We start from the raw sequence: 26,832 nt of genomic DNA on the forward strand, positions 1-26,832 counted from the left end.
TAGATGTTTATAGATAGAGGAAAAAAAACATTTTAGAAAAACAGAGTTTGGTTAATAATTTCAAAACTACATTTCGAATAAAATTATACTTAATATACTACCTATTAGTCTTTTGAATTATAGCTAATAAAGTAAACGACGCCAGTAACGCCCTGCAAAGGTTTACAAATAATTTAGAGTTTGAATAAAATCAGCACAATGCAAATAATTGAAAGATTTTTTCTTAAAATATGATACTACAACGTTATATTAGTACAAAATCTAAGTGATAGAGAGTATGACGCACTCAAAAATGTTAACTGTATTCAAAAATCTACTTAGCGTGCTTGTTGAAATTATAACGGTGTTTTGTATTACGTAGAATGGAACGCAATACCATCCGCCATAGACAATATAAATCGATCAATTTACGTTGACGCGAAAACCTCTAAAACGGTAAAGTTAAAAGTGGTTATCACTTTTGGTTGCATAGTACATAAATTAGTAAAGCAAAATGTCAAAAAGTTAATTTGCTAAGGTCTGCGTGATTGAGATTATTATTATCGGATTTCTGTTTTCAATCAAGTTTAGTAAAACGGGCTACCTATTTTAGCGGTTGTAGATATCAGCTGTGTTATGGGGTTATGTGTCGTAACTGTAATTAATTGACGCATTACAGCTTAAAGGTAACTTTTACTGGTTCTATTTGGTCTTGTTTGTAACGTAGGATTTTAATATTGTAGATTCGATGAGCATTAAAAACTTTGCACAGATTTGTATCTTGTGAAACTAACCTGCCTCAACATTATACTTACCGTAGTTGATACCTATGTTGAAAATTTGCAATGCATGTGTCATCTGATACTGTATTACTCATTGTTTAGTGTTTAATTTGCTAATACTTCTCCGTTCAAACGTGAAAAATCAGTTTTTAGCACCGGTTTGTTTGTTTACGAGAATCTGTATTATATAAGATGATATTTAGAAGAATTTATCTCTATTTTTTAACATTTTACCCCCTACTTGACTTTTATATGTGTATTACCCAAATTTTCGAATAGAAATCGCGTTTGAAGCAAAGCTAAAAATAACCTATTTAAAATAAAAGCTTCTGGTGATCAAATTGAATCTATGAAGTTATGTTTGATTTAGCTGCCTGACTGTCAACAGGGCTGTGTAGTCTTCAGTCATAAATAAAGTCCCAGGAGCATGCCTAAGCTCACACCACTTCTAAATTTTATATTTTAAATCTGTTTCAAGACACACAGAACATACATCATAACCAGATAATGTTGGCATAGAAAACTGATGTAGTATTAGTTTCATGCATGTGTGCACACTAGACAACAATAGACATAATACTCATTGTATACTTATAAGTTTTCTTCATATTGAATTTCTTGTGAGTATCACCTTTTTAAGTCCTTAGAATCATTATGTAATTGTATCTTTTCCTTGATTCTGGTGTGTGATTGATTTATGCCTGTCTCTTACTCTGTACCTTTATTATTACAATATTGTAATCAGACAGTAACTTCAAATAAAATTGCTGTGAATATCCTCATATATTCCAAATATTAAAAAGGTTTATTTTGGCCTCTTGTGTTGTTAAAAAACAAATCATTTAATGTTTTCATACTTTTACCAATAGTTTATTACTTACATTTTTTAAATAGTTTTATTCTAAAAGTGAATGCCATTATATTTCCAAAAGCAACACAGAAACATAACTTAATACTAAGATAACCAACCACTGACATACCATTATGTAGCAAGAAACTATGGCATATTTATAAAATTTCTACCCTCTACTGCAAATTGCATTTTAAAACATTTAGTCAATTTTTTTATTCTGTAATGTTCATGTTTATAATTTAAACCCCAGATTTGGTTTTTAAATTAATTCATAAACTACCAACTGTATTAAGAGAATTTTAAATACAGAAATATATACTCAGATTTTGAATAAGCAGAAAAAAATAAAATTCATCTTTTAATTTATGTACTGTTTTTAAAAACAAACCATTTAGATCTGCTTAGATTTATTCAACCAATGTCATATAGCTACATATGATAAGTTGCCTTACAATGGAATATAAACTGGAAGTTGTGTCCTATTTGCACATTGCCTGTCCCCTGTATAGATATCATTATAAAGGAACACTTATCTGATTGTGTGGGTACATAGTTTGGTTTGCATGTGTTTGTTGCACATCATTTATCACATTAGTGTTACACTACTACATGTATATTGTATATATATAGTACATGACATGTGTTGTGCAAGCTCAAAGCTGAAACTCAATACAATTGATTGCAAGGCGATTGTCTCTCTAATATATTAGAGTGGTATCATGAAATTTTATTGAACAGTGAACACTCTGATCAATTCAGATGGAAATTTTTATTCATAGTCACAATTTTATTGCTTTACTCACAACAGAGTGACAAATTTTGTTTTTTTATCTGTTTTCCTGATGAGTAAAGTTGTGCAATAAGTTTTTAGTATGTCATATATGTTTTACATGTAGAATATAATTCATTGCTTTTGCCTGCTCATGCGACTGTCATTTATTTTGCATTGCAATGTGTATCATTTCATTCTTGTTAAATTACCATAGTTAGGCGGTGTGCTTTTTTATAATCATTATTTTGTTGAAACCATTGTTTTGTGACATTTAGATAAGTGTACAAAAATTAAGTACATTTTATTGCAAATACAATATAATGGTAAAAATTAACATAAAAGATACAACAACCGAGTGTTTTGTTTTAGGAATGATGAGAGAAGATGGGATCATTGTCATTGAAGTAAAAGAAGGTAAAAATTTAATGTTTGTGCATGTACATTGTTATGTGTGGATATGACAAATGTATGCTAACACTTTGTTCTATGTTTATAGTAATATAGAGCAGCGGAAAAAGGAAATAATTCAATATGATGACATCAGAGGAAACAGACTCTCTGGGCACTGCCCCATCAGATGGTCATCCTGAAGATATGTCAGGTGTGTTTAACATCTCTCTGTTAATAAATTGTCTAAAACAAAAAAAAAATACGCTTGGACTTTCATAATGTGTCTTCATCATCAACCTATACTTAATACCTACAATGATAGATTCCAAAATTTAAACATATTTTTAAATATTATTGCTATAGCTTCAGGTACAGAAGAGGCTCCATCATCAATGGTATCCAGTGAAGCAGAATCAGAGGGTAGTGTTCTATCTGAAGTCCGGCACGAAGGTGATGTGAATCCTGTAAACAGCGACAGCTCGTTTGCTGAGCATACGAATACCCAGCACGAGAGGGCCATGCCACCAATAGCCGACTGGAGGGCAGTCGGGTCCACTGTCTCTTCATTTATGTCTAGCAGAGGTATGTTTATCAGAAACATAATATCTTTGCCAACAATATCCTATATTAAAAAAAACTGGCTCAATACAATACAATGACTAACTAAATTTGAATATCCTTCAACATTCGGGACTATTTTTGACTCTATTGTAAATGTGAATTTGAATGATGGAGATCAAATTTGGCTATTTGCATACTTTTATTCTTGCCTTGTTGAATACACCAGTGTTCTTCAGTGTCTGAACAAAGTTTGACGTGCAATGTGATAAATGTGTAGCCTCATAATTAGAAGGTAAATATTTTTTGGTTTTTGTAACTAGGCTCAATGCTGCCATGGGGTCCGCACAAGGGCCCATCAGTCCCAGCTGCCGACTCCGACTTACGTCCTGGCGAGTATGTCATGAGGCTACTCTTCACAGAGTTCACAGTACAAGCAGAAAGGAAAATGGAAGCTGTCATGGCTGAACCACTGGTACGAAATTCATTTTTATTCTATTTATGGTGTTACTAACTGCTTCAATTACCTCGCAACCCTTAACTAGAACCCAGCCAATAATAAAATTTGTTTAATACCGATTTCACCAACTTTTCATATTTCACATCTGAATTATTTTAATACTGATTTCATCGGGTCAATATACCCATTCTAGTCTGTCCACAAAACTTGTATTTAGGTCAAATGTTGCATTGTAGGTAGAGAGCTGTTGCTGTAACTGGATTGATATATGGGCATATATTTGAATTTGACACTAGTTCAGACTTGAGACAAAAGATTCAGATGGTGTTCATTGACATTTCATAAGTGTCGAGTTACATTGTCTTTCAGTCTTTGTTACAAATCTAACCATAAAATCTTTTCAGGAAAAACCATTAGCTAAAACCCTACAGCGTGGGGAGGATCCCCAACTTGACCAGATCCTTCAAGCCTTTGGAACAGTAGCAGAACATTGCTTGCCTTCACTGCTGCGAGCCTTGTTCGGCTGGCTAGAGCGACAAATGGCTGACTCGCCCCAACTTAGCGAACAGGCTAAGAAACCACACCAGGACCTTCGTAACAAAAGGTAAGGACAAAATGTTGCAGTTTTTCTCTAATTTCAAAATTCAAGTGCGCAATTTTCAATTTATCTGTTTTATGCTCTTTTTTATGAATGGTGGTCTTTGCTTGCAGTATTATCTACATAGTGTCTGGCAGCGGAGCTGGCACGGAGACGGTAGAGCGCAGTTGTGAGGAGCTGCAAGCCGAGCGCCGAGATCTGGCGGTGGAGTTTCTCTTCTGTCTAGCGCTCATCGAGGTGCTGAAGCAGCTGCCCTTCCACCCCGGCCACGAAGATCTCGTGCAATACATTGAGAATGTGGCTTTCAAACGTTTTAATTATAAAGAAGGGTAAATACCGATTTTTATGTGATCTATTGTTCTATTTCTGAGCTGAGAGTCATAGTAAGTGTGACTGACGTGACTTTAGACTTATCTGTTCTGAACCACTTCACACTAATGTGATGTAAGTGTCGTGTGTGATGTAAGCAGCGATCGATTTTATCCTGCTGTTATTTTGTGGTTATTTTACATAAAACTCGCACTCTATTATTAATAGGTATTTTGTTATCATTGCATTTGTTTTAGACCTACTTTAAATTATTTCATGCATCAATTACGGACACCAATATTAATTCAAAGTACATTGAGTGACTTTTAATGTTATTTCAGTTATTAAAGTTTCTTTTTAATATCCAATCACTTAGTAAAATAGCCTAGATAGATAGCACTTCACTTAATTGCCAACTTAAAGAAACATTAAGAATTGCATGGAGTATAAGAAGTGAACCCATACAAATATCGTTTACATCAGAGGCGAAGAACTCATTAGTGTTAATCGATCGATAAATGACGCTGTATTGAGTTACTGTGTATGCAAGAGTACCTAAAGCATTACAAGAATTATTCGTTTTAAACGTGTTTTAGTGACAAATACGATTCGTTCGTGAACGCATCACTCTTGATGCACCCCACAACGTCATGTTACGTAATGGAATCTGGCATTTCAGGTTACGATTGATAGCGCCTAATTTTTTTGTATTTTCATTTATTCCTTCAATATGTCTTTTCTTCGTTTAAGTAAATTTCGCTCAATTAAACACTCCGTTTTATACTTTAGCTAAAAAAAAGAATAATAAAACAGTCTTACTTCTATAAAGTTATTTATTTTATATTGTGTTATGTTTAGGTATAAATATATTTTTTCAGTCTCGTGTCTCACGTTAGGGATAATGGTTTTGTTCCGCGATCGTCGACAAAGGTTTTCCGCGATATTGTTATCGTAAGTTCGTTATGTATGAGGAAAATCTTCATATATTTTTTATAATCAATAGATGCTTTAAAACTTTATGTTTGTTTGTTATATTTTGTCAGACTACAGTCGAACCCAAACGCGGCGAATGTTCACCTAATCGCGGACCTGTACGCCGAAGTGATTGCCGTGCTCGCGCAGTCTCGCTTTGCCTCGGTCAGGAAGCGCTTTACAGCTGAACTCAAGGTATTGTTGGTCGCTTTATATTTTAATCCGAACCCAGTTGTTACAATAACCCCATCTCTTAAAATATTATAATTTTTTGAAAGCATCAAAATTAGTACTTTGTTCAGTCTTAACTTCGGCCTGGATCTATGTAGATCTCACTTAATAAGAATTTTGTTCAGTGTTTTAGTTAATTTTAGATGTTCATCTGTCAGAACGAAATAACATATATTTACATAAAGATACAAAATGTGTGTAAAATACACACATTTTGTATTTTACACACATTTTGTATCTTTGCTTTGCAACACTAAAAACGCATTATTTTAAGCCCTTTGATAAGTTTGTTATTGAACTTTAAATAGACCAAGAAGACCGTTTGAAGGAACAAACAAATTAAAAGTCACATGCTTTCAATAAGTCTATCTAAAATAATAATTATTCATATAAATAGTATTATTTGTTTTCACCAACAGGAGCTAAAAAGCCGCGAGCCGTCGCCGCACACGACGCAGAGCATCATCTCGCTCCTCATGGGCATGAAGTTCTTCCGCGTGAAGATGGTGCCCATCGAGGAGTTCGAAGCGTCGTTCCAGTTCCTGCAGGAGTGCGCGCAGTACTTCCTCGAAGTCAAGGACAAGGACATCAGGCACGCCCTCGCTGGACTCTTCGTTGAGATACTCGTGCCTGTAGCTGCTGTGAGTATCTGTTCTTCAAATTGAAATTAGTAGAAAATTTTATACAAATGTATACGTGTCTTGGTTTAAAGTTATTATAACTGATTTAAGGGTTGTCTTGTGACTCTATCTAATAATATACCAGCGATATAGATGTAAAAAAGGTCATCGGCCCGATGACCTAAAAATAAGTTGGCTTGGCCTAGAAGTTGAAAGGCAACTGCCTAGTTGGGAAAGTCCTTTGTCCACTTCCTCGTTTGCCTAAATTGAAATTGATTGATGAAATACTTTAAATTTAGATCAGATGGTAGTCAATTAACAAAATTTAATTTTAAACTGCCAAAAATGCTTTATTTAAAACTTTTATGATGATTAGATGTTTACAACATGTTTTTGCAGAATCCTTGTTTTTAAAGTCATTTATTCGTTTCACTAATAAGTTATATTTTATGATTTGATTACATTAGCCATAATGTTCATGGTCTTTCGTTGTTGTCTGTAATAATTCTCTTCTTTAATAACAGACTGTCAAGAATGAAGTGAACGTCCCTTGCCTGAAGAACTTTGTGGAGATGCTGTACAGCCACACGCTGGACGCCAGCACCAAGTCCAAACACCGGCTGGCGCTGTTCCCGCTCGTCACCTGCCTGCTGTGCGTCTCGCAGAAGCAGTTCTTCCTTGCTAACTGGCATTGCTTCCTCGCTATGTGTCTGTCGCATCTCAAGAACAGGGATCCTAAAATGTGTAGGGTGGCTCTTGGTAAGTTATATTAAATTATATTGTAATTTCACAATGAAAAACCGTTTTATTTATCATGTGAGTTTCTTTATCACGTTAATATCCCACAGAATCCCTGTACCGTCTTCTCTGGGTCTACATGATAAGAATCAAATGTGAAAGCAACTCTGCAACTCAGTCGCGACTACAGAGCATCGTCAACTCATTGTTCCCGAAAGGCTCCAAAGGAGTGGTCCCACGTGACATGCCACTCAACATATTCGTAAAGATCATACAATTTATCGCCCAAGAACGTCTGGATTTCGCGATGCGAGAAATCGTATTTGACCTGCTCATGGTGGGAAGGCCTATAAAGATTATATTGACCCCGGAAAGAATGTCGATAGGTCTCCGAGCTTTCCTCGTTGTGGCTGACAGTTTGCAGCAGAAAGAAGGAGAGCCTCCGATGCCCAGGACGTCAGGAACCTTACCATCGGGAAATACTCTGAGGGTCAAGAAAACTTTCTTGAACAAAATGTTGACTGATGAGACTGCGCGGTCCATTGGCATGAGCCCGTATTTTCCGTACGTGCGGCGAGTGTTAGTGGAGATATTGAGAGCTCTAGACGCGCACTACGGCAGACCGCTGATGCTTACAAATACACAAAATGTTACCAAAGAGCAAGAGATCAACACAGGGGAGAGGAAACCGAGAATCGATTTGTTCCGGACCTGCGTTGCTGCTATACCAAGGTAAGTGTTATCAACAGTTCATTCAAATAGCGTTGAATATTGTTTAATTGAGTTGACTAATGTTTTGCCTTTCTACAGACTGATCCCCGAAGGCATGGGTTCCAGTGAGCTTGTTGACCTGTTGAGTCGTTTGACGGTTCACATGGACGAGGAGCTGCGAGGACTATCATTCCAGAGCCTTCAAACACTAATTGTGGATTTTCCCGAGTGGCGACAAGATGTCTTGGCTGGCTTCACACAGTTCTTAGCTAAAGAAGTACAGGTAAGAACATTTTTTTTTGCAGTTTGATAGCTTCTACATCATGATTATGTTGGTAAATAATCACATATGTTTAATAAAGCTAGATGTAATGACATTTGATGAAGATTAATTGAAGTTGCTGTAATAAAATGTATGTGCTTAATTCCCAAGCAATTAATACTTATTACTATACTATCACACATAGGTACTTATAAAGGCGCATTAGGCTTAGTTTGTATTTCGGATGTGAAATCTAGTCCGGCCGTATAAGACATTCAATGCAACAATTTACATCGTCCGATCACCGAAGTTAAGCAACAATAAATCAGGAAATTGGCACAGACAAAACAAGTGCAAAAAACATTTCTCATCTCAGTTTTCTTCTACCCTTTTCCGAAAAACAAACTTCACAATATTGCATGTAACCTATTAATAATACACTAATTTTCCCAGGACACATCACCACAACTAGTAGAGAACGGCTTACGAATGCTGCTGCAGTTACTGACTAGCTGGAAGAATGGCGAGCCAACAGCGAGCGGAGTGCCCACCAAGCAGGAGCCGCTAGCGTCGGTCATCCGCGGCGCGGAGGCGCTGGGACTTGTCATGCTGTGTCAGTGCAAGTCCTACCCCAGGAGGCTGGCTGTGCATGTACTCAGGTCTGGATTTAACAATCAACTGGTTATAGTAACGTTCCTGGAAAAAGCTTTTTTCGAATTCTCCGACTCTCAGGATGTCACACCAAATCAATAACTGGTTATATCATTAAGAATATACCTATTTATTATTCCAAACTTTATTTCCGTTTTTCGTTTACTATAAATACGTTTAAGAATTTGCCTGACTATGCTGTCAAGATCACAATAGTTAAAATGTATGGAAGTCTTCCCTAAAAGCCTTAACTTTATCGTTTCATTTGCTTGGTATTGTGGTCGACCAATATTATTGGGATAGTTATAAATTTTATATGTGAAATTAAGTTTTCTTTACCTACTTATAGACCGAGTATTATATCCAGCAGAAGTTGTGTTGTTCCAAACTGATCTTGATTCTTATAGTTGACAAAGAAAAAATCTTCCGTATTCATCTCTCCATCTTTATTCACAATTTCTGTTTTTATCGTTTGCTCTTTTGTTTATTTACAATACAATTCTGTATCCGAGACTACTGATATTTCAGGGAAGCCAAATACCTACTCGAGAAGCTACAACTGACCCGCGACGAGCCAGCTCTGATAGACGCGGCAGACGCTCACGTGCCCCACTTCGCGGAGAAGTGCTTGCCGCTGTTGCCACCAGCCGAAAAGCAGGCGATACTAGCGGCCGGCCAGCCAGACCTGGTCTGGATCGCCGAGCGAAATCATGCCGTATGGACTGCTGGTAAGATTCAAGTTCACCAGGAAAATGTTCATGTTCATTCCGTTAAAGTATTGTTAATTGTTGAAATGAATTGTTTCTATGAATATTGTGCACTGAAAAATTCTCCTGATTTTTAATCTATTGATAGGATATATCAACGTAACGCTTGTTCTACTGTTTACAGGTATCCAACACGATGAAACGTCAACAAAGAACAGCTGGAGTGGAAGTTCTTCAAACGGCGCCGATCCTTGGGAGGTAATCAACGTTACATCGATTTGTTCTACTCCGAACTATCAATAGACAACAATGAATTTATTTGAAATTGTACACCAAGTGTATTAACTCAATGCTTGTTTTATTTTAGGTGATCTTATTCGGGCTGTTAGAGCGCAGTCGCGTTCCGGCGCGGTGTCCCTCCACAATACTCCAAGCTTGGCCCATCCTGCACGCCAGGATACATGCACTATTTACAATCATAGAACCAGCGTAAGTACTAGTAACTATTTTCTTTTGAGTAATCTTGTATAGTTTAAAATGTCCACGAACACTGTTACTTTTACTAGTTTGAAAATGAATTGAATACAGGAAATCCGCTGAAGAACAAGTTTAATAGCGATATTCTAGATGTCGTTTACACTACATCATTATGGCATTTTGTGAACCGACTGAGTTCGCCTTCTTGCTCTGCTGACCGCAGTCTATTTAATGACAACTTTTCAGGCCTGTCAATGACAATCGAGCTTCACTCCTCTCACGTACCCCGGCGTTGCCGCGGAAACCGGAGAAAGAACGAGACGGATACATGCAAGTGAGTTCGAACTTCATCCATAATATTTCTGATGTAAATATTTGAAATATTTAAGATGTTTTATCATGTTGATATATTTGTGGCGTGTTTCAGGTGTGGAAATACTATATGACTATGGCCTATTTAGTTGTGCCGGCAGTGCCCAGCCCGGTCATACGATGCGCTAGCCCCGATCTCAGTCTGAGGTACGATAATTAGTCACTCGCACTTCTATCCCATAGCTCGTAAAGTCAGTGCCGAAGACACTGGTCAACACACATTGCTACTTTCTCCATTGAAATTAAAAATAATTATTTTTGTTTTCTTAATACTAAAAGCAGCTTTGCTTTGATCAGTGTACCTCGACATTGACAAAATATTGTCGTAAAATAAAAATGATATATACAATTACTTATTCCGTAGCAAATTGGCTTGATATGTTCAATTTTTGTTTCGAAATGTATTGATTGGCATTAAATTCCATATTTATGTAAAGTAAAGTATATTTATATGTGCAAACTTAATAGACAGTTGATTTTGCCTATTGTCCAAATTCTTTCGCTACAAAATGTTGTTTAGTGACAACTGGCGTCGCCGATGTACACACGATAATGCAAAGTATTTTCTCTTCTAGATTAGATGAACTTAAAAAGTATTTGTTTAAAATGGCATGCTCTATCAGATATTTAAACATTAAAGTGTATTTTCTTTATACCATAATTATACCTGATATATTTGAATAGTATTCACGAGTTATATGAGTTCTATGTCGGCGGCGCCATCCCCTGACCGGTGCGTTCCGCGCGGACTATTGAACATGTTACATTCGTTTGTGAGTAGGACGCTCCGCGCTCCGGGAGACACGCTCCCTACACAGAGTCTGCTCGCTGTGACGCATGCGAACCTGAACAACCTACTCCTAACACGAACAGTCACGACCGTAGTTACTGAGCGTCCAAGTCTTTCGTACCTATACTCATATTTCCTACTTTTTATTTACCGATCTTAGATTGTTAAAGTAAAATGGTACAGAGATTTGGACCGATATACATACCAACTGTACCTACGTGTTAGTTTCCAAACTACCTAGATAACGAACACGATTTACCCTCTCTACCACCCAATCTTATATTTTAGTTTTATTAATATCGCACATTGTAAAAAATTATTGTATGGTGCCTGGTAACAAATATTATTATTTGGTTCAATACTAAAGCCAGGATAAATAATATTCAATGCGTAGCACAAATTAGTTAATAACTGACTAGCTGTAATTTCATTAAAGTAATGATTAATGTTATGTCAAAATAAGTATCTTATAAAGTTTTGATGGTATTTTTGTAAGTAGTCAATAAATATATTTAAGAACACATACGAAAACACGAGTTCATAGTTTGTATCCGAAGCGGGGTGGGTGTAGAAGAGCGGGTGCGCGGTGAGCGTGGAGAGTGGATGGTAGTGGGAGTGGGGAGAGGAGACAGAATGAGGTAGAGCAGTTGAGGCCAGGGAACTAGCGGCGTGTGTCTGTCCAGTAGCACTGAGGCGGAGGGGTGGGTCGGCCTGGCCACGCTGAGCTCGTCGAGCGAGAGCCTCAACGCGCCCGGCGGCTTCTTCACGCTGCCCTTGAGCTATGCGCGCGCGCACAGACAACACAAACGAACGAGGTGGCCATTGACGCTCGCTATGTGCACGTCGCATTCGATTTTGTTCATAACAACATTGTTGTGTCGGTTCCATCGCTCAGATCTCTTTATATCTTCCGATCGGTGCACAATATTCTATAGCTATCAATTTCCAAGCATCTGTCTTTAGCCGCACGCCTAGTGGTTGTTGTACTTTTCCTAACTTTGTAATGTTTTTAGCGAATTACTTCTTTCAATATTAAACATCTCTTACTCGAGCGCTAATTACGATGTTCAGGGTGGAATCGACACACACCATTTATTCATGGTGGGTAATAGAAGCAGTGGCCTTTTCGAGTGTGTAACATATCTATTGTAAGGTCACTGTAGCTCTCATCGCTCATCAATCACGCCTAGGTAAATGCACAGCTAGCGCATTCCATACGACATTGGACCGAGAGGTCGGCGTGGTGGGCGACGACCAGTCTGCGCTAGTCAGACTGTGTGTGCCGACATGTTGGTGGCAGGTGGTTCCGTTGCATTGTACACAGATCACACGTCACGACCATACATGCGTATATAACATGTAGCGTTATGTTTTATGTTTGTTATTGACAACATCACAACATGTGGAAACTGTCTAATATGAATGACGTTTAGTTTAGACGCAAATCACAGTTAACAGCTTGCGAGGATCAATAGATATAAGAATCATAACATAGTGCTTAGATATAGTTAGTTTCTTTCGATAGATTAAATCTTCATACTTTAGATTAAGTTCTGGGATGATGGCAGAATGGTCGGGATGGTCATCCCATACATTGCCACTGCGTTACAAGCAGCCGATGAAAAGTGACCTACAAAGAGTGATTCCGAGCTTTTAATAATTCATAGGAGTTCTTAAGTGTAAAGTTTGTTTATGCATTAACATATAAAATTAATCGGTGATTTTCTTTGTTTCTTATCTCGTAGTGTCTAGTGTCGATAGTCATTTATTTAAGAATATATTTTTTATTGTACTAGACTTAAATACTAATTTCGACTGGAGAGTAGTTAAAATTGGCAAAGGTCTTGGTTTTTAGCAAAGTGTTATGGAATATACTTTTTACGATAAATTTTAGTTTCGTGTCGATAATACCTGTTTACAAAGAAGTATTAATAACATAGGTTTGAATAGATTCGACCCAATATTTAAGTTTATTTTGACATCGCCAGCATTTTGTTGGTTTAGCCCAAAACTACAGTGACGTTCCTTTTTTATATAGTTAGTTGTCGGTTAAGGTATTTTTTTAAATAATCGTTTTCAGAATTTCACTACAATTACATATTGGTGTATTTGTTTCTTTTGAATTCGCTTTCGTGAGAATTTTATTTCTTAAAAAATCCTTGTCTTCTTCTTTGTAAAATTCAATACGAAACGCAATCCTGAAGTGTCTTCTTAACAGAGATCTAGATTAATTGAAATTATTCCAGCTGTTACATTTATGTGTTGGTATAGGTAGTACAGGTATCTAGCTCCATAACCTGTGTCCTCAAGTCCTTTTGTCTTACCGAAGTAGTCAAATTCTCGTTGTGACAGTACAAGGCTCGGCGGCTGCTGTGTTATTACTATATTTAATGATGTCTGTATATAACATTTTTTGCCCCGACAGTGCGCTTTTCCTTTCTGCGTGTCCGGAGACACTGTGGGGGTAATATTACTTTAGCTCTGACTGTATATGTTCTGACGCCCCCTACTGTCCTGTTCATGCTAAACAAATCGTGACGTGACGTGATGGTAGTTGTCATTTGTGATGAAAGCGCGTTATTGAAGCACTCCATTATTCATTGCCGAAGATATTTTCACTTCAAATATGGTTCCACATCATTCGTTGCTATAAATACCAATTCTTACAAATCTAACGATTTACCAATTTATCTGTACCTGTATATACACTGTGAGAACATGATATATAAATACTCGTCATCACAAATGTACTGCTGGTACACGAACACGCTCCATATACAAACAGGTACACCCGGCAGCATTCAAATTATTGTATGTTTAAAACAAGTAGGTTTTATTAGTTCAGTTTGCATATAGAACTGTTGGCATGTTTAGCCAGTTGCATCTGTAAGGTAATAATCAGATTAGATATATGAAAAAGTTAGTTACCACGCAAGTGTAGAAGTAGGTGTCCGTCTCATCTTTATGTTCATCTGAAAGTAATCTGCCCATTTTTATGTTGTTATCGGTACTCAAAACATCGTAAATATGTTTAATTGTGTAACAAAATTGTTAATGGGTAAAAGTTCTATCTCATCATTGGAGTAAACCATGTCTGTAACATTTGTTTGTCAGAAGCTGCGACCCATGTATTCTTGGTTGGGTATCTCTCAAGAATTCTCCTCATTTAATCTGTTTACTAATAGACCAATTTTGAAATAAATAATTACATGATATTCTCATTTTTAAATTGAGCTTGTTTGTAAAATGATTAAGAAGTGGCCATTACAAGCAAATGTTACAACGTTGTTCAACACGTTCGTGTTGTACAATAATAACGTGATTTTAATAAGTTGTACAAATGTGTGTGTTCCATCATTCCTGTTGTCATTCGCAACGCTTTGTTGGTGACGTCATTATTATTTTATGGTGTTAACGCTTCTTTATATTGTTGCCCCGATATTATTTGTACATGCTTTTATAGTATTAGATGTGTTCAAGTAAGCTTTAGTTTTGTTATTAGATTATGATTACGTTTAGTGTAAATAATTTCCTCTTTTAATTACTTTTAATTATCAGTTTTTATTATATCCAACAAGTGAATTTTGAATTTTTTCAAACATCAACATAATATTAACCAAAAATCTCCCTTTTTAAACTTTGTCTTATAGTAATAGTTTAAAGTCCAATTTCGAGTAACAATATTAAACATTGATTAGGATTTATATGATCTAACATTGCCATATGCTTGTTGAGTTTATAGTGAGTATGGTATGCGTAGCTCGTCCCCGGACTCGCTGAGCGAGCGCAGCGGCGGCGAGGCCCGCGGGGCTCAGGCGTCGCCGGGCTCGCTGCACAAGCTGGCGGTGCCGCTCGCGCGCTGCGAGGTGCCCGAAGTGCGCGACGCCGCCGTAGCCGCCTGCGGGAACATCAACCCCGACTCGCTAAAGTAACAACTATAATACAATAACAAAACTGTCGTCATGTCTTATGCAAGAACGATGCTCAATAGACGCGGAATAAGCTGTCTTTATCATATCTTGTATCATTAATATTTTAGAAATGCATTGCAAACGACCAGTAATAATGAGATACTTTTCAATGTCACAAATAATAAAAGAAATATTTAAGTTTACCAAACCCCCACTCTTTATTTGAAATTTCATTTCTATCCCTAAAAAAATAATTGATTGATTAAAACAATTATACATTTTGTAGTATGTTGGTCCTACCTAATCATTTTAATCAGCTAATAATGATTTTGTATTGTTAACTTTAATTTCGATTATAAAATTGACAGTTTTTCTTAAAGATGCCAATATGTCTTGTGCAGAGATTTAATGGAGGAACTACTCCCCCTTCTCCGGGAGGCTGTGGACCGTAAGCAAGAGAACATGCGCCGGCGTCGACGTCGTGACGCACTCAGACTGCACCTCAACAAGATGCTGTTGCTGATCGCACAGAAGAAAACCTTCGCGAACAGGTGAGTACTTGACACCGTTTTGAAAGAATTCCACTTTCCAAGGACTCACGTATTACTCAGTAAGTTTTATCTGGAAAGGTCGATAAAATATCTAAAGTTTAAATTTCAAGTATTCCATGCGCTTTAAAAACGTTACAGTAAGGACTCTAGGTGCACGGTATTGCAAGAATCTTCCTCTCCGCTTTATTTATGTATGCAAGAACACACTAAATAAACGGTAAATTTATTCATTTTAACACTAAATTACTTGTTGTCTTTAGTGCGTTCGCGTTGGAAGGCGGAAGCTTACACCCCACGCTGACGGAGTACTTGGACGGCGTACGCCAGTGCCTTGAGGTGGAGGCCGAGAAGGACGCGCCCGCCGCGCGCGAGCAACGCATCACATTCGCTGACTTCGTCACTGAACTCATCAAGAGCTTCTCCTGTAAGTATTCAACACGTACCTGAAGACAGAAACTGGCCTTGCCTCTAATACTTGCAACCACAATCATCTGTCTTAGCCCAATTTCTGTAAACTCGGATCTAATTAAGATGAATGTCACGGATTGATCACAAAACTTACACCAAACGCAACATTGCATTCTTGACCAAATTTTAAGAATTCAAAAATGTGGCAAAATACTGATAAACATTTAAAATCCTACACAGAAAAGGACTTGTACATAAATTTAATGATTGCGGATGTCAATGCATCTTAAAGAAATTTGTCCGAAATGTGTATGAATAAAGTGTGTCTTATTTACCAGTGGAGATGTACGGGTCTCTGATGAAGAAAGAGCTGCTCCGGAGCTTGTTCTCGCTGTTCTCGGGCTGGTGCGGGCCACTCGCCAAGCATCTCGGCTCGCTAGTCCCACAGCCCACGCAACCCGAGAACGATGACAGGCTTAATTTGTCCGCTCTTAGAGTAAGTTTGATTATCACTGTAGATGTTTTTTTAAATAATATAGTGTAGAAAAGTATTGACACAAAATGATACAGTACGCTTTTAGTATAGTACTAGTCGCACTGTCATCTATAGATTTGTGATTAATCGTACAGATAATTTATATTCTCATAATATGATAACAACAGAGGAAAAATAGACGGATATTTTTGCAATATTACACTCTGGACCTGTATTGTAACCTGACTCGAACCTGTAACATATGAATCATTACGCGGTTTTCCTATGGAGTTGGAATCACAAATAGTCGCACGATTTTAGTGCTACTTAAAGGGATTAAAGTAGCAATTGATTGATTAGATGGAAATTGTTCTTCAACTTTAGATATTGCTTTACTTTTTCGGGATACCTTGCATTCCGATCGTTTTTGCACCGTATTTTTACGATTCCTATCGTGCCTTAGTTCAGCAAGCTGAGAACGAGCTCAAACCTGTTGCTCTTCGTATTGAATTCCCGATGCAGGTTTTCTCCTTACTGCGGCAACTTTCCCCGTACAGACATGGGTGGGGGAGGACCGGGCGAACATTATCTGCATTAGGGTAGGGGGCGAGTGATGTGGTGTGCTCGAATAACGGGCGAGTTAAGTGGTAGGGGAAGTCGGGTTGTCGCACTTAACACTCGTGTGCTCGCCAGAGCGCACGTACAGTTGAACTAAGTGAATACGTGTCGTGAGAATATGTGTGGAAGTGAGGTTAAAGTTATGTTAAAACTATATGTCGTCATGTTGTCTGTAGGCCATGAGTGCCCTGGTGTGCTGCGGGCCGTGCTTCGCTCCAAGTGCGCTGGCTGAAGATGGCTCTCTCTACCCCTGGCTGAGCGAAATGCTTTCCTCCACCAACGATAAGGTATGCCACATTATTATAGCATTGTAATACATGTAAATACTGCATCATTGATAAATGCCGGTAACCTAAAACTAGTTTAATTCTTTAAAAGTAATGTAATGCGAGAATGGTGTCTACCTAATATACCAAAATCTATGATTTACCACATACGAATATGTCATACCAGATATGACGACTGACAATGAAAAGTTTAAAGCTACTTTGTTCATCTAAATATTATTCTTAAATCAATTTATGTAATCGGCACCCAAAAAATAAGTTAACCTTCATCATAGAAAGTAAAACCCTGTCTTTATCTTTATAAACAATGTGACTTATATAAACAATGTTGCAACAGATATACGAGTTGGCTCGAGAGACGATAGTCCTACTGCTGGACTGCAACCCGGACATCGGTCCCCTGCTGGACTGGACGGTAGACAAGTGCTTCACAGGCACGCCGCGGGTCGCCGACGGATGCTTTATGGCTCTGGCCACTATATTCAGCGCTCGGTGAGTTTACTTTACCACTTGTAGGTAGCGGTGTGGCGGCTGAGAAGAATACAGCACAATATTGTTCCAAAATATGTCAAACCGCATCCGCTTGAGGTAGGTTGTAACATTTAGTCCTATAGCAGTGGTCATGCTGGCGGCAGAGGTTATAACAAACAATAAATGAAATCAAAATAGTATTCTGAATTGTTAGTAATGTTTGTAATTCACTCTATTTAATGATATCATAGACTTTATCATCGAATTTCAATAAAACATGGCAAGGAGAGTTGATTCATTGACAAACACGTCTCGACAAGTGATAATTTATATGAAAAGCTTTTAAAACGCTAGAAATCGCGTATCAAAAATCCAACATGGATTCCTATTTGAATTGTCCTAACAACAAAGATCAAAGGCGAAAAAATTAAAGTAAAAACTTTGTAATTTTGCAATGATTGCAAAGAACTAATTGCACATTAGTTCTTTACTTCATCATCAGTTGGTTATAAATCAGCTTATAAGTAATACTTACCTAATATAGAAACTTATATGCATCCTTTTTGGATGCCCGGTTTGGACTTCGGTGCCACGCTAAATAAAAAACAAAACCAGATGGCGCTGATTAAAAGATTGTAAAATTGTAATAGATGGCGCTCCGAAGGGTTGTCGACAAACGTCAATACGCTCCAACTCTACCCGACACAACTCTGTTTTGTTCAACCTGATAGATGGAGCCAGTGTGACGAATGTTCGCGCATTAGTTGCTTAATTCTTTGAGATAGATGTCGCTCCCTGTCCCATGTTCAAGTTTTGATTTATGAACTGACTTGTGACTCGTAGGAAAATCAAACGGATTTATAACCTAATACGTGTTGCCATAACCATAGTAACAACCCTTTCGTTTAAGCGGTCACCTGACGTGTCTGGGTTATTAGGGCACTGGGTAGAGCGAGGGTTCTGGAGTACTTATTAGTCATCGATATCTAGGTATTTCGCGGTGTTAGGGTTGAAATGATTGAGGGTTAATGTTTTAGAGAGCGTAGGGTCGTTATTACGAACTTGTCTTTAACTTGCAAAGCGCTCATGTTTTCGATTAAATTGTGGTGCAAACACTTTTGTGATACATGATTGTGAATAATTCCAGGATAAGATTTCGGTGATAATTGTGATTAGAAAGTAATCGTATTCGTTAGATTTGCTTTCACAAGTGTAATGATCCTAATAGATTTAGAAGACTATTAAAACCGATAAGTCGTAATTTTAATACGGATTGCTTCGTAATAATATGCATAACTGATGTCGCTACGGTGTTTTTCAGCGAATTCCTAAACATCCCTTTGATTTATAGTTCTAAAATTGTATGCAAAGTGTATGAGCTCTTAATAGGAGTTACAATAAGAATAGGAATAGTCTAGAATAGGGACTTCAAACGGTGAGGTTTTCCATTCGTATGTATGAATTTTTATTTGTGATTTTTCTGAATGAGGGACTCGGTAGACCGATTTCGACGTTTCATTTAGCGTGTAATAGTCTGACATTCGTTCCTATTAAGTATATTCGAGTATTTCCGAGTAGTTTTTATTTAATGACGGATAATCTTCTTATTTTATATTACTCTTTAATTAATTTAGATTATGCCTAATATCAAGAAAACAATTTAGGAAGATCTTTTAGATTTAAATATTACACATCTTTAAATTTATACTTACGATTACAGCAGAGCTTAATCAACTGATATCAAGAACTTGCTATTTCTTAAAACAGTTTTTGTCTTTGGATGCAAGACATTCTGGCTAAACATTTTTAGGTTTTCATTTTCAAATGTCTTCTATGTTTCGATTCATATATTTAACTTGTATATTCACTTTTTTATTTGCAATGATTGCATCGAAAACAATAAGTCGCCTTCTTATTTGCGGTTATTACCAGTAGCGAAAGACTGGTTTTGCCTGCGATTATTATGCTAGACTTTCTAGAAATGCCTTCAGGTATTTCAACTAGTTATTTTTATATTGCGTGTCATGTAAAGTATCGCTGGACCTATAGTGTATACTGAAGCCGCATCCGCCGCATCACCTCATTGTTAAGGTCTCCGGTTTGGTCTAAAAAAAAAAAAAAGTTCTCCGGTTTGGTCCAAAACTAGTCGTGCAATCCCGATAAATACGAGAGAGTAAAATGATGTACTCAACTAAATAAATCCCCATACAGTTATCGCTTCGCTTAGGCTTCCGATTCCCGTCGAAAGTTACATAACTCGTTATGGACGTATTGAAACATGATAAACACTATTCTTACTCACTACTTTAAGAAATATTTATTAAAAAGAATGCTGTTTTAGCAGCTATGAGTTTCTGCATTAAGCACGACCAGCACTAATAGGTATCTCTAGTAACCCTTATTTAGTGATTAACATTTTCTCAAACCTTTCGTTAGTAAGTTTCTCAATTGTTTTCACGCTTTGTTTTAGTTAGACATGAGATGATCTAGGATAACTACTAATAACGAAGGAATCGTATTTGATTTCAAAATTGTCGTATGGAACGTCAATTTATATTGGTTTTTTTTTATCTATTATAAACTGCGCGCGATTTCGTCCGCGTGGGTATTAAAATCTGATTAATAGTTTTAGATTGCACGGCATTTCTCCCAATTTTTGTAACATATTATTATTTACTGCTCCACTTAATTTCTGCTCTGCTCATATTAATCCAAAGTGTAACGGTATGTATTATTTTGCCTTTCTCAATAAATGAGCTTTCTAACCCTGCCCGATATTTTTTATCTACTGATTTTGGCCTTTTAATTGTCGCGTTCAAACTTTTCCGCTTTACAACATTAGTGAAGGTAATTAAAGAAAAATGGTAACTGATATGAAACTTTCCCTTAACTACATAATATATATGTATAATTGTTTCTGGGGATAAGTAAGCTAGTAACAACGCGCTACACACAATCTCGATAAACATTTTGATTCTTTCATTTAAAGTCCAACGCCACCTCCGTTCCAAAAAAAAAAAAAAATTTCGTTCAAATTGTAAAAATACCTAATACAACGTCGCGTTGTTTCAATGTCTTAGCTTGTTCGTTAGGCCAATAGGAAGACTGCTTCGGTATTACACCTTTTCTTTGCTAGTTCTTTTGCCTAGAACTAGATGAACCTAGCTCTACGGTTAACAATACGTAAAATTATGGTCTACCTAGATTAGGCAGTATTACTAACCTTCCTACATCAATATTGAAGGTCATATTTTTATATTATGTAGCTATTTTTCTAATTAAACCACAATTACTAGTCTAGTTGAGCAGTTAGACAAAATACTTGGTATACAACAATAATTATAAGGCGAAAGTCCGATCCATCAAAATTATAGGTTATGTGTACCTACCTAAAATTACATACACTGTACCTAAATGGTAGGTTCTACATACATACCCAATACATCAATGTAGCTATCTCTCGAAAGTGCCTGCACTATGCGAGCACAGATTTGTACCAAGTGGCTCGTACCTAAGAGGCAGGGGTTTAGTTATTCGTGCTATACCTATAAAAATGTGTGACAAAATCGTTATTAAATAAATAATTATGAATCTTCCTCTTGAAAGTGGTTATAATTATCTCATGACAATAAAATACCATTTTTTTATAACTCCGCTAATAATACACCTTTGTGTGTGTAGCTTGCAATCTAGGGACATATCTTTATAAGTTGACAAAAACTCGCCGATATAATCCTTTTTTTATTATTTGTTCGACTCTGACTACTGGAGTATGTATGGTTAAGGTAATTTAATTGGCGTTCCCTTTTTATTATAAGCTGCTGGCTAGTTTAAGACATAAAGTGTCACTGTTTTTCTTACCAAAGCAATATAACAGCAGTAAGAAAAACAGTGACACTTCATTGTATTGGGTATGTATGTAGAACCTACCATGTATAAATCTACCACTTAGGTACAGTGTATGTAATTTTAGGTACACATAACCTAAAATTTTGATGGATCGGACTTTCGCCTTATAATTATTGTTGTATACCAAATATTTTGTCTAACTGCTCAACTAGACTAGTAATTGTGGTTTAATTATAGTCCGATTTTTAATTCGAGGCAGTAAAATGACATTTCCAGTGTGGCAGGTTTTTAATTCCAAATAAATAGTGATGTGTAAGAATCGACTTATTACAATCAAAAGTTAGTCGAGCTTACATTTTTTTATTCAGATATAAAATTAGCTCTGTATAAAAAAATATATTTACGACAATTAATCAAAAGACATGCACGGTGACTGTTTTTAAATGTAAAAAATAATAATATTAATTTAAAATTTATAATATTAAAGCCAAATGCGGTGCTGGTATAAGATGAAGCACCTTACCATGCAAGAAAAGTCGAGCGCATCCAACTCCAAACTGGATGAATTCTGACATTATGCAGTGGTTGGATGAAAAACAAATTTATTATCAACTTACAATTATAAAAGCTCAATTAGCTGTTATATTGCTTTGGTAAGAAAAAAAGGGTAAAGTATACATACAAAAAAGAAAATATATCTATCATTAATCAAATCATATTTTATTGATATTACTTTCTGAACACAATATACATAAGACATATTACCAAATATCTATTATAACTACATAGCGACGCCCAAAGTTACATAAACAGGATGTACAAAACATTTTCATACATTTGGGTTTTGGCAAATACCCATAATTCCCACTCCAAACTGTCTAGTACTAGTTGGTAATTATTAACCGATGTTCTATACGATTATTCATAGTTCCTAGTTACTATGTTGAAAGTTTTGAGGAAAATCGGATTAACGGAAATAGTTCTAAAACTGCATTGTATTTTCCTGGAATGCGAAAGTTTGGCTCTCGAAACCTCAATCACCTCTGCGTCTGCTCATGATTTACGGGAAATATTAATCCTAAGTACATCAGTTTACAAACCCACATTAGATAGAAAGCAACGTACAGTTACTTTCAATAAATTATTTCTACATTTGTTAAATAAAACCTACATTAGAAATGCGCTTCGGATAGATTACCAAATTCTCCATGCCACAAGTGAATCAAAAACAGCTCACCATCATTATACATTAAAAGAGTAAAGACTTGGACTTAACTGCGCCGCACCGGTCTCAACTTCAGATTAAATAAATTAGTAAATGTTTATTTCAAGATAGAAGTAAATACCTCAACACGAAGTCTCCCATGTATTGATTTTGGAATATAATGGCATTAAATTAAACATTGTTAGTATTATTACTTAGATGTTATCTATGTTCTTTATAGTCTGCGTAAAACAATGCGTCTTATTTAGTTGCTCTCTAGTATATTTTTCTGTATCTCCAAATATCATGCTACCAAAACAGTATTCAATTAAAGACGTTCAGACCAATCCTCGCGATTGTATATTGTAGTATAAAAATTTGAAGCGTCAAATCGTATTGAAAATTAATTCCGTGCAGGCCTCGTTACCTGTGCGCATTGTACTAGCCCAACAAAAGCTAAACACAATGCGCGGATACTATCGGATTAACAGGGCGGGCGGGCTTGCACAAAACCCGTGGCACCGGTAATATTAAACTTTGATCTAACACTGCAAATTTAGATTGTGTGCATATATTTAGTCACTGACTCCCCAGTCGTAAACTATACTAGGTAACCGAATTCTCGGATTCTAACGGACTTGCACTTCACCAGTTTTTCGTTTATTTATTTACTGTCACCTAAGCCTTATCACCTCATCACATCGCACATCACCTTATGATTAAAGGCATATAGTGCGATAAAATTTTTACATAAAAAGTCTAAAAACGGATGTAATATCTAATATCATATGTAAAAACAATAAAGTCTTTAAGTATAATAAATACATAGAACTGCAAAACTAATACGATATATACAATATTTAACACTGTTACATAAAATAAACGGGAATACTATTGCGAGCACACTCAAAGAGCACGTTAATTATTCGTATTGAGGGGGTAATGATGCTTTTGCCGGGACACTCGTCAAAGCAGTACGCACAGACAATAATAGCTCGCCAGACACATAGGATAGCTCTGTTAACGTACAGGGGGTGAACCGACTGTGACTCCGTAAGGCATATCAAGACCTGTCAAGAACAATATCAGCGAAATTGACGTTTGAATCATATTGTATGATATAACTTACCACATCTAGTAATGCTATGCACATGCATGTGTACTTAAGTCGTATCAGGGAACATTTAATGACTAATTAGGTAAGATAAGTCCTGACTAAATGCATACATACGGATTTTTTTTTAAGTATTTAGCTATAAATTATATGAATTACATATCGTCTCATTAATTTTGACCAAATTTAAGCGTGCATTCACTGTATTGAGTCTCATATAATTCTAAATGCTCAAAAACATTATAAAACTCTCAAAAAACATTGCCCGTGTCTAGTAGCCACTTTATTGTTTGATGACTGATGTATGATTAATTTTGTTATTAAAGTAATATGTTATTGCCAGTCCAATAAACTTTATTTTAAATATTTCTACACTATAGGTCCGCTTTAGATTTTAATTACCATCAAAAAGCTATCTCATCGTAATGGACGTACCCATTTTGGCTCTCCCTCACGGCTACAGGATTAAGCACTATGCGCACATACATATTGTTGTAACTCCTTTTTCATGCTGCAGGGGTATTGGAGGGTTTGAATTCCCGGGAATTTTTGCAATTTTATTAGTCTCGAGCCCCGGGATTTTCGAGCCAAGCCGATAGAAGATTGGCTTAATAATTTAGGTTTTATTATTTTTATTACGTCATTCCTGACAGTGTTAAAGATCCGACACACGAGACAGTCTACAGTATTTATAAGAGTTAGATTACAATATTATCACACTATAATTTTCTATTAAAAATAATAAAGTAATTAAGCATTTATGCTAACAAATAATCCACTGGGATTCTGGATTGGATTCTGGTGCTGAGCCTACTTTGTTAGTTATGTCGTAATTTTGGCGCCTAAGCAAAAGAACGTAATAATAACTTTCGATTTTTCTATAATGTCAAGAGAAGATAGATTTTCGCTTGTTAAAATATACCAATTTGAAAGTATACTCTTCCGAATAGTTTTCTTGTATGGTGACTCGGTCCCGATATCCCGGGACTATGAAATTGTGATGAATTTCCAAACCCTAGTTTCGACGCACAGGTGCGAACGCAGAAACTCGCTTTCAGAAATTTTGTACGCATCCAATGCTTTATCGAATACTTATTTAGTAAAAACTTCAAAGGGACGGGTTTGTCATCGAGACATATTGTGTATTTTGTTTTGCTCACGTCATATTGGGAATCTAAATGAACGTGTAAACAAGTACCTACGTTCTGAGTTTCGCTGAAATGCACAGTCGCTGGTTACACAGCTTTATTTATTGAAATTCCAATAGACCGACCTCTGCAACAATAGGTTTTGTTTTGTTGCCCGCTTGGACACTGTACCCTGTAGTAACAACTGTGTGCATTCCGCAGCGTGACCATATCGCCAAACGTGCTTTTCAGACGGCAAAGGGCTTTATGAATATTCTCCCGGTGCGAAGATAGACGTGTCATTTTATTAAATCGTTTTAACCAAGCTTATTTTACGCAGTGAAAACCTATGTAATTCATATTAGATTTAAACAACATTACAGTCCATTATTGAATATGTTGTAATACTAAATATGAAGCATTCAATCAATATTCAATTTAATCTGGTTTAAGTCTCAAAAATAGTTTTCTTGAAGTAAAATATTTTTTAATAAATCTGATTTTAAATCTTCGTGCTGCACAGACGATAAAATACGTGCTATTAATAGCTTCTCGAAAATTCTTCGTCCCGAACAACTCGTTTTTCAATTTCCTAGTCGATAAACTCATAAAATACGATGTCTTGCTTATTCCTAGTCCGATAAAAATCTGCATGGAAGTTTTCTGAAAATAGCGTTCGAATGATTTCAATCATATTTGCTCGCTTAGTATTATAAAACTATGTCTGTGAAACATTGTTTTATAACCGCAGATAAGGATAACAAGTATGCAAATTACTTTCTCGGTATTCTAAAAAAATATCGCTTCTTTTTTTTTTTTTTTTTTTTTTCCAAAAAGTCTTCAAAATGTCTCTTAGTGGACACCACCGAAATCAAGTAACGATTGTTGTATATTGTAAAACGTTATCTGCCTGGCAGTCAAGTATGACAAAGAGATTGTCGTCTGTTTCACTGCAGTCCCATATGTATTAACACAGTCTAATTAATTTACTATAAGCTCTGTTACTTGTTGTTCAAGGGGCAAGATTTAGAAGTACTTCGGTCTTTGTGCCTGGTTCTTTGATTCAAAGACACACGAGACGGCACCTCAAATTCAGTACGAAATAGGGGAATAATTAAACCAAGCGTTGACGCTCGATAAACCGGCGGCAATTGATTAAATTAGCGAACGTTTTGCACAATCTATACGTCAAAAGAACTCAATTAATTTCATGTCATGACGTGATGTGCAATTATGATGCAGTCGTGTATTTTAATTACACCATGTTTCGCTAAAGGTAAACAGTTAATAGATTGTACAAAAGCTTTGTTTGTGTTGATTACTTGATGTTCATAAAATACCGGATTATTATAAATACTCGAACATGTACAATTTTAATCGATGTCCACATCGCAACATGACTTATTTCGTGCGTGAAGTACAGAATATTGAACACGGATATTGATTATTATTTTATAGAAATGTTCAGGCGAAACAATTACAGTGAGGCTTCAGCTACGCTAGATTAGAGCTACACAATATTAACCTGTCCTGACGGTCTGTTTCACGGAACACTGTAGATTAACACGAGTTTTCAAACAAAATT

The 26,832-nt window shown here is 36.4% G+C and overlaps 1 protein-coding gene across 7 annotated transcripts in view; it reads left to right on the forward strand.

Annotated features, from left to right (window-relative positions):
- Positions 1-423: 423 nt before the first annotated feature.
- LOC113504291 (protein furry) overlaps positions 424-26,832 on the forward strand; it is a 110,037-nt gene continuing 83,628 nt past the window's right edge. For 3 of the 7 annotated variants that reach the window (XM_026886530.1, XM_026886533.1, XM_026886532.1), the window contains exons 1-25: positions 424-665; positions 2,756-2,800; positions 2,883-2,987; positions 3,140-3,358; positions 3,658-3,809; positions 4,199-4,398; positions 4,506-4,721; positions 5,745-5,868; positions 6,324-6,545; positions 7,049-7,283; positions 7,373-7,994; positions 8,073-8,256; positions 8,689-8,894; positions 9,415-9,614; positions 9,778-9,851; positions 9,961-10,082; positions 10,317-10,404; positions 10,498-10,589; positions 11,916-12,047; positions 14,993-15,160; positions 15,545-15,694; positions 15,955-16,118; positions 16,441-16,598; positions 17,372-17,482; positions 17,820-17,974. In XM_026886530.1, coding sequence (XP_026742331.1) covers positions 2,918-2,987; positions 3,140-3,358; positions 3,658-3,809; positions 4,199-4,398; positions 4,506-4,721; positions 5,745-5,868; positions 6,324-6,545; positions 7,049-7,283; positions 7,373-7,994; positions 8,073-8,256; positions 8,689-8,894; positions 9,415-9,614; positions 9,778-9,851; positions 9,961-10,082; positions 10,317-10,404; positions 10,498-10,589; positions 11,916-12,047; positions 14,993-15,160; positions 15,545-15,694; positions 15,955-16,118; positions 16,441-16,598; positions 17,372-17,482; positions 17,820-17,974 — 4,064 coding nt within the window. In that variant the 5' untranslated portion in view covers positions 424-665; positions 2,756-2,800; positions 2,883-2,917. The remainder of the gene's footprint in view (positions 666-2,755; positions 2,801-2,882; positions 2,988-3,139; positions 3,359-3,657; positions 3,810-4,198; positions 4,399-4,505; positions 4,722-5,744; positions 5,869-6,323; positions 6,546-7,048; positions 7,284-7,372; positions 7,995-8,072; positions 8,257-8,688; positions 8,895-9,414; positions 9,615-9,777; positions 9,852-9,960; positions 10,083-10,316; positions 10,405-10,497; positions 10,590-11,915; positions 12,048-14,992; positions 15,161-15,544; positions 15,695-15,954; positions 16,119-16,440; positions 16,599-17,371; positions 17,483-17,819; positions 17,975-26,832) is intronic. The other 4 variants (XM_026886536.1, XM_026886537.1, XM_026886531.1 and 1 more) reach the window with 3 other exon arrangements.

This window comes from Trichoplusia ni, chromosome 21 (assembly GCF_003590095.1).
Source record: "Trichoplusia ni isolate ovarian cell line Hi5 chromosome 21, tn1, whole genome shotgun sequence".
NCBI lineage: Eukaryota > Metazoa > Arthropoda > Insecta > Lepidoptera > Noctuidae > Trichoplusia > Trichoplusia ni.